Source organism: Homalodisca vitripennis, chromosome 4, assembly GCF_021130785.1.
Source record: "Homalodisca vitripennis isolate AUS2020 chromosome 4, UT_GWSS_2.1, whole genome shotgun sequence".
Lineage (NCBI taxonomy): Eukaryota > Metazoa > Arthropoda > Insecta > Hemiptera > Cicadellidae > Homalodisca > Homalodisca vitripennis.
In genome coordinates, this window is record NC_060210.1 from 166,841,636 (window position 1) to 166,850,833 (window position 9,198).

Sequence of the window (9,198 nt, forward strand, 5' to 3'; positions counted from 1 at the left end):
TATGCCTTGTAATGCCTGATGAATCATTATAATATTAAGAAATTAATTCTTGTTGCTTCTTTTAAAAACATACATGTTTTATATCAGTCATTAAACTCTATTAATTTAATTTTTTATCTTGTTTACCTGTGTAACATACTAATTTTTTTAAATGTCTTGTCTTTTTATATAATGGAAAAGGGGCTTACTAATAATTGCACAACAATAAATATTGGTTTCTCTGCACAGTAATTGCATGGTATAACTTAATAATCTTGCCGTTTTTGTATATGTAACATTTATTTAAATTTGTATTTAATGGAGCACAAAGTTATGGACAAGAAAAACACTTATGCTTGCTTGATTTATGGAAAATATTATCTGAAATGTGATTGTTTTGTTGAATGTTCAGTATATTCTGTTTTGTCGCTGTTTTTTCCAAAGTTGTTCTGTCCTCATTGTTTGTTCCACTTTGATTTTGATACCTGTATGAGCCCAATAAGTCTCCGAAACTAATCAATCCAAAATACTAACAGTAGCCAAATTTAACTAAAGCATTAAAAATTAACATTATGGTGTGAAGTAACATATGTAAATTTTTATCATATTATCATATTATGATAAAAATTTATATATGTTACATAATGTATACAAATTCACAAAACTTCAAAATTTTGTTGAAAATTATGAAATGTTTTACACTTGTTAAAGACTTGTATATTTTTCCTCTCTATGATAAATAAACACAAAAACTACCTCCAAGAAAGTGATAAAAAGAAAGTGTAAGTGCTTTGATAAGTGATAAATTACTTATATTTATTAGTAAATTTTTTGTGTTGGTAAGTAAAATGATGAGTCAATTTCAACACAATTAGAAATCTTGATTTAAATGGATTGCCTTTGCATTTAGTAGCTAAATGTGTACTATTGTGTTTTAAAATGTACTAAACCACATTCTCCACATTAGCACTTGTTCTACAATTGGTCAACACAACTGTAGAAAGTTACAACTTATATAAAAAATGTTAGTTGTATTTGATAACAACCATTAATCATATGCATCAAGTGTTGACAATTTTAAGGTAATTTTTTAGAAAGTTCATTGAACAAGGCTAATTTTAAGTGCTGTAGAAGCCATCAAGGTTTTACAGTTTTATACAATAATCATCAATTTTATTACAAAAAGTAAACATGGAAAGCGTAGTTACATCAGTATTATTATTGGATCATTATAAAGTCTCGCCAATCAGATTAAGGTCTTATGATATTTCTTGTTGACAATAATGTTCCCAATGTCTGGCAGTTAGCCCTAGAGTCTGGCAGTTTGTGTTGATACTGAAGACTGTCCTGTTATTGACAACAAGATCTCCACAGAGACACATCTGCTCCAATGTGATGAATATGTGCATTGACGGTGATGTGTCCTTAGAGACACATCAGAGGAAAGGAGCCCGCTTTTGTGTGATGCAGTTTGTAATGATTATCATTTGTTGACAGTGGTGTCTCCTCAGAGACACATCAGAGACATGGAGCCAGCTTTAGTGTGATGCAGTTTGTAGTGATTATCATTTATTGTTGACAGTGATGTCTCCTCAGAGACACATCAGAGGAAAGGAGCCAGCTTTTGTGTGATGCAGTTTGTAATGATTATTATTTGTTGACAGTGGTGTCTCCTCAGAGACACATCAGATGAAAGAAGCCAGCTTTAGTGTGATGCAGTTTGTAATGATTATCATTTGTTGACAGTTAAGTCTCCTCAGAGACACATCTTAGGCAAGGAGCCAGCTTTTGTGTGATGCAGTTTGTAATGGTTATCGTTTGTTGACAGTGAGGTATCCTCAGAGACAGGGATCCAGCTTTAATATGATGCAGTTTGTAATGATTATCGTGGTTTGACAGTGATGTCTCCTCATAGTCACACCAGAGTCAAGGATCCAGTTTTTGTGTGATGTAGTTTGTAATGGTTATCGTTTGTTGACAGTGAGGTATCCTCAGAGACAGGGATCCAGCTTTAATATGATGCAGTTTGTAATGATTATGACAGTGATGTCTCCTCATAGTCACACCAGAGTCAAGGATCCAGTTTTTGTGTGATGTAGTTTGTAATGGTTATCTTTTGTTGACAATGAGGTCTCCTCAGAGACACATTATAGACAAGGAGCCAGTTTTTGTGTGATGTAGTTTGTAATGGTTATCGTTTGTTGACAGTGAGGTCTCCTCAGAGACTTATCAGAGACAGGGAGCCAGCTCCAGTCTGATGCAGGTTGTGTAAGAATCACCAAGGTTCCTTGTATGGACTGTGTATCAACCTTAGTAGATGGTTATGATAAGTTAAAATGCATACATAATACATTTATATGTACAGCAATTTAGTGTTATAAGTTTTAAAATTACTTAATGTAATCTTATTTTTGTTTACAATAGTTTGTATTAGTGTTTTAAAATAATTTTTTATTGTTAACTAATGCAGGAGGCAGTAAGGGACCATAGTGTATCTTTAAAGTTTTAGAAGTAGTGTATATTAAATTTGATTACTATTGTATCTACTAATTACTGTGAATTGAACGTTAATCATTTTAATTTCGTTGAGCTGAAATAAAGTGAAATTATTTCATTTATAGACTTTAAATTACAATTACATTGCTTCTATAGAAAATGATTTCTGTATTTTTAAAATTTAGATTTTTTTCAGAAAAATAACGGTTTCATCTGATGCGATTGGGGCCAAGCTTCAGGATTTAATATAAAGAATGTGATATCTCCCGTAACCCCTGAAGTGGCTTGCCCTTCCCTGGGAAGTATATTATAAGAACTCCTTTCTGTAATGTCACATGAATGTTTTCAATAGGAATTGGTAGAATATCCATTGAATAAAGACAAATAATGTTATGTCATCTTATAATAATAAATCAATGTAATGGAGTATTGAAGGACCCGACAGAATGTAATGAGTTAACGCAGAGAAAGACATTTGACTTTTGATTCTAAACTCAATTGAGTTCTTCCTTTGACTAAAATAAAACCATATGTCAGTTTTCAAGTCTGTATGGCTTTTCTCTTGAATTATCGCAGACAGGAGGCTCTTTCAGAATATACCTAACTGTACAGAATACCTAATATTATTAGAAAGTAAAGCTGCTACAATGGCACTACACTCTTTTGACTAGACTCTTTGACTCTCAAAGGTAGTATGAGAATACAGAAATTGTGTAATGGAACTGGTGAAGAGTAACAAGTTGTCCTTTTGTAGGTGCCAGGTCATGAAGGCATTCTTGGAAATGAAACTTTAAACGCCCTGGCCAATATAGGTTTTGAAAGCTTTATGGTAGGACCAAAGCCAGGCTGTGGAGTAGCCTTCTCCTACAAAATGTAATTACAGTAGTCCCTCTATAGTCCGGCTCTGTGCCAGTCAGGTCAGTAGACAAAGGCAGGGTGTCATCATAGCCGTCAATTTGTGAGGCCAGCTCATAACGACAGTGTATTTAACAGCATTGTTTTCCCGTTTTTGAATAGTATACAAATAATAGAGAAAGTTAGTGAGATATTTTGGTGATAATTTTATGTTTTGTTGCTTATTGTGTCATTCATAATTATGGTGGTTAGTATTTGTAGTGTGTTAAGTCGATAAATTTTGTACTGTATAATAATGATAGCAACACAGTGAGGTTGTACTGTACTGTGACTTTATTTGTGGTTTAAAATATTATCTAATATTGGAATCAGCATTTTATTACTTTTTTCTTACTATTTTTTTTTATAAATCAGCAGATGAGCCTTATAAACAAAAGTTTCCTAAAGTTGTCAGTGATTTGAAACTTGATTCGGACCAGGTGTATAATGCTGACAAAAGTGGACGTTTTGGAGGTATTAACATAAAAATAATACTTGTGCATAAGTGCTCCAGGCTCCAGGTCAAAAAATTTTGATAGGTAGAATAATTTATGCCATGTGCTAACTTTTTTATTTAAAGACTCTATTGTACATCTTTATGGTAAGAATTGATTTTTGTGTAACAAAAAAATTGTATTATGTAATTTAAATGTGTTTTTCAACTGAACTGCAGTAATCCGGCTTTTTGACTAATCCGACACATATCTGGTCTGAATTGTGTCCGATTATTGAGGGACTACTGTATCTGGAAAAGAGGGTCAGATCCGAGACATGGAGAAAGGCCTCAGGACTCAATGTTTACCTCTCCTTATGCTAATAGATGGACTAGGCTCCTAGATCTAAGGAAGGGGGTTATATGACTTCTACTTAGAATGTTAGCAGAACATGGCCGTCTTCGGTAACATGTGATGAAGGTGGGTTTAAATCAGTCTGATGAATGCAGACTCTGTGGAGAGACAAAACAATCAATGGAACATATCTGGCTGAACTGTCCTGCTGTTTTAAAACCATAAAAAAGTCCCCAGGACTTTATTTCTTGAGCCGAAGGAATATTAGAGAACAGAAGCCCACAAATCTAATTGGTTTTGCAGAAGCTTCAGATTTGAGGGATGCAAAACCAGTAAGGAACTCAGTAAGGAAGGTGCAAAGGTCCTTTTAGTCCTAGACTCTTCCCTCCGATAAAAAAATAGAAAATTTTATACCAATTTTCAAGTCTATGACTTTCCTGTCAATAGTTATTGCTCAGGCAGGCAGATGGACATTTTTGACTTTTAAACACCAAAATGAATAGAGTTCTTCTTTGGACCTGTAGAAACCTATGTTCAAAATTTCTAATCTTTGGTACCTTTCAATCAAGAGTTATCAGATAGATAGACAGACTGTCCTTAACTTTTTAACCCTAAAATCAATAGAGTTCTTCCTTGGGCCAAAAGAAAACCGTATACCAAATTTCAAGTCTCTGGGACCTTTCTATAAAAATTTGTCACACAAACAAACAGACAGACTGTTTTTGACCGTTTGATCCTAATATTAATAGGGTTCTTTCGTGGACAAAGATGAGGAACCACTATGAACCAATTTCCATATATCTATGATCTATCAAAAGTTATCACACAGACAGACAGACTCCTCTTTGACCTTTTGATCCCAAAAACCAATTAGGTTTTTCATTGGACCAAGAGGAACATATGTTCCAAGTTTCTAATCTCTTGGACCTTTCTATTTAGAGTTATTGCACAGAGGGATGGACAATGACATGATTGCAACTAGGTCCTGCCGGGTCCTTAATAATAAAAATGGATTAAATTATAAAAACCAAAAGAAAAATTAAGCATGAAAGATTATTGATGGAATGAATGTTTGTACATCTAATAAATATGCCTTTAACATTAGTAAACTACTTTTTTTACATTTTCTAAATTTTTACATAAATATTACCTTTATACAATTATATTTCTTTGACATGACAAATAGGACATGTATGATAATAAATACTTTATTATTATTTAAACAATCTTACAAGAAACAATAAGGAAGTGCTAACAGTTAACATGAAATTAACTTTCTTAATTCTGGATATTTTATTTGCGGCATCTCTTTATATTTAGAGGAACAGGTATTTCAATCTTGTGTGCAAATTTTGTTTTAAATTGTGAAAATTATGTTCTAAAAATTATTATTCTTAGTTATGTGGTTCTCTTGTTATTAACATTATTATTCTCAGACTAATGTAAGATTTAGTATTTAGAAAATGTGTGTAATGCTCTATTTGCATTAAATGTTTTATAAATACTTGCAGATATTCAAATTCAACTATATTGCATTTTATTTAGAATTATCAGCTTTCTTTTTATTATTACATAAAAACTACTTTTATATTGTACTGATTAATCACACTAGACTATATTCATTTAATACAATTTATTCACTTTGAATTTTCACAAACACATCTTCCTGATTCCATGACATAAAAAGCTCTATCACAATGAACTTAATCTCAATGTTTTAGAACTTTAGCACAGCTGTAATCGTTCAAAAACATTAATTTAATTTGATTTTTATAAATCAAGTATTAGTATAAGAAATTGTGTTTGGTTATTAGAAAATAAAAATAACTTATATGATAATTATCTAAAATCCTATTGTAAGTCAAAGTGCAAGAGTCACTTTGCATTGCCTTATAGACACAATCTGGTTTTACTTGAAATTTACAGAGGAAAATCCTTTAAGAAAGAATTTGACAGTCAGCCGTGCTAGTTTTAGTGGATTTAGAAATGGGAAATTATTCAAATTGTAAAAAATATGAGACGATGACTTTTTCTCAAATAATATATTTTCCTACCTACACATACTTAAAACTAACCATAAGAAAAGTAGTAAATCAACATCAGCCAACCATATACAGACCCTGAAAGTGGTGATGTTCAGCTCTTTATCTACTTGTCTGAAGGTGATTTAACTGCTACTATTTATGTGTCAAATGTATAAGCTAGGAAATTATCAAGTGAGGGCATCATTTCATATTTTAACCCTTTTGATGCCCTCTTATTTCTACTCCGGTCAATACTAGCATGACTGACAATAAATTTTTCATAGCAAAAATTCCTCTATTATTTTTAAGAAAAACCAAATAGTGCACAATTCAAATTGGCTCTTGGCTCATAAACTATTAACATATTTAATTTTGAGTATAAATTCTTCAAAGACATAATAATAAATACGATCTATTACAATGTATCTTAAGTACGTAAATTCTCAAAGAAAAAATGATTTTGTATGAAAAAATTACCCTTATAATCTTACAATAAATAATTGTTACTACTCAGTATACATAAAGAATATTGCTTTGTGAAGAGGAATAGACAGACATTGCAATGTAAAATAAGCATTTCTAAGTCATGAAATCAAACCTCAAAATAATAAAAAAAATTTTAAATATGTATACGCTTGTTTGTGCAATTTATGTATTATGAGACAAATGTTTAATTTGTGAAATTGTTACATAGTCATTTTTAACTTATTATATTGAATGCCTTGACAACATGTAGTCTAGTGATGAATTAGTGCTTAAATTTATAGTGTATAGGAACGGTTCTTAAGAATTTATATATTTGTGATTTAAAATTTTATAATTTTGTAATTATTTATTTTTACTATGAGTAAACAGTTGTACTACGTTTAGTAAACAGTTGTGCTCCTTATATGGCTGTCTTATTTGCCCCCTGTTCCCATGTGTGTGGGTGTTGTTATTAATGTAAATAACAACCGTGTTATCAGTACAGTTAAAGGAAGCAAATTTCAAAATTCTATAGAAATGATATCTTTTACAATACTTAACATTTTGAATAGTACCAATATACGTTAGGCCATGCATTTTACATTCTGAACGAGGGTCTTGCAACTTTCCCCCCGTTTAGTGCAGTGATGCATCATTGTCTGGGAAGGTTGTGTCTAGTCATGGCTGCTTTCGAACAAACAACTGCTTTTTAACCCTCCGACTGATGACCGACGGCACAGCCGTCTATTTATAACCGCTTGTGAACTGATAAAGACGGCACAGCCGTCTATTTATACCGCTTGTGAACTGATAAAGACGGCACAGCCGTCTATTTATACCGCTTGTGAACTGATAAAGACGGCACAGCCGTCGGTCAACTTTCCGTTGTTATTGCGCGAAAACCACAAAGGTTATACAAAAGTAATTTACACCAGTTGATTTCCATGCTCATATTTAACAATTCATTTTATATAGTTTACGTTCGTATTATTACTCGTTGTCAGCTGTTTTCAAACCAAAGCCGCTCGGCACGCGGCTGACTGGCAACGCAACTGGTGACTCATCGCGGGCGTGGCGCATTGTTCGGCATTTCGGTATTTGATTCATATATATTATACCACAGAAATACTGATTCTCCTATGTCTAGAGAAGACTTTGTAGACAGCATAATATCAAATTTAGCTAGCCAGGAAGATGCAACACTCAATCCAAATGAAATGGGGGATGGAAGCCATTTACTTACGCATTTACCTGGTAAAAATGAAAGAATTTGTGTTGTTTGCGCTGATGATCCTGGTGTAAAAAGGAAGAAAAGTGTTTTCTGGAGTCCCAGTTGTAACTGTGGTATTCACCCTACGTGTTACCATAAGTTGGAGCACTTCACTAGGCCTACACATTCAGGGAGGAGGAAGAGGACCTACTCTAGTAAAGATGATTAAAAAAGCAGTTGTGCATTTTTTTCAGTTTTTTGAAAGAAAACATGTTTTGTGTTGTAAATATGTGTATATATGTCATAAAGATTTTTGTTCATTATAATATGGTGTATAATTCTTACATTTGGAGTTTCTTGATATCTTTATAAGTAACAAAGCTACAAAGCTTAAAAACTTTGAAAAAATATTTCTTTTAATTAACATTTTCAGTTTTATGTGTAAATAAAAAGAAATATGCTAAAGTAAGTGAATACTTTTATTACTGTAGATTATTCTATGGTTAATAACAAAAAAAATGATATATAACACTTATACCTTTTAATTTATTAAATATTTTTAGTAAATTTCTTAAAAATATGCTACACACGGGCAAATTCTAGCTTATCATTCTGGGAGTTTCTTATTATCAGCCGGAGGGTTAACAAACAACTGCTTTTTAACAAACTTTCAAATTAAATAAAATTATTATAAATCTTCACCTCTGTTTTATTTATACATAAAAATTTTAAAAGCACTGAAATCACATGCAGTGTTTGGAGTATTTGAAACTATCTCTAACTCAAACCTAAAGTTTGACACCATGTGGCTACAAGCTTTGTCATTCTCAAAGGAAATTCTGTGAATGTATAAGTTGTATTATAAGATCACTAACAACTTTCAAATGTAATCAGTTATTCTTTATTTCTTGTTCCAATATTAAGAAAATTTAATATTGCTCTGGATATTCCTGATATAGTGATGTGCAATTCTTAGAGATGCTCCTTCTGTGTTTCTTTTCACTTTACCTTTAGAATAGAAAAGCCAGTAGAAAATTACAAGTAATATGAAGAAATTACATTCATAAACACAACACCTCCCAATACATGGACATGGAGTTGGATAGATATAATTCTGATCCTTAAATATTGGGCATCAAGCAAAAAGTAAACTCTCTTAATAATACCATCCAAAAATAACCAACATGTCATGATGTACCCAAATGCAAGTCTTACAAACATCAATCTTGGTGTGGAAAAACTGCACATCCAAAGCAAATCAACACCACCATAAAGAATAGGAAGGACTGTGTCAGCTGAGAAAAAAGATTTATCCACTATTGGAATATCCCCACCTTGGATA

The 9,198-nt window shown here is 32.1% G+C and overlaps 1 protein-coding gene across 4 annotated transcripts in view; it reads left to right on the top strand.

Moving 5' to 3' along the window:
* The window catches only part of LOC124360556 (palmitoyltransferase ZDHHC2-like), a 53,438-nt gene extending 46,368 nt beyond the window's left edge, over positions 1 to 7,070 (top strand). For all 4 annotated transcript variants that reach the window (XM_046814273.1, XM_046814274.1, XM_046814275.1 and 1 more), the window contains one exon: positions 2,188 to 7,070. In XM_046814273.1, the coding sequence (XP_046670229.1) occupies positions 2,188 to 2,237 (50 nt within the window). In that variant the 3' untranslated portion in view covers positions 2,238 to 7,070. The remainder of the gene's footprint in view (positions 1 to 2,187) is intronic.
* Positions 7,071 to 9,198: the final 2,128 nt, after the last annotated feature.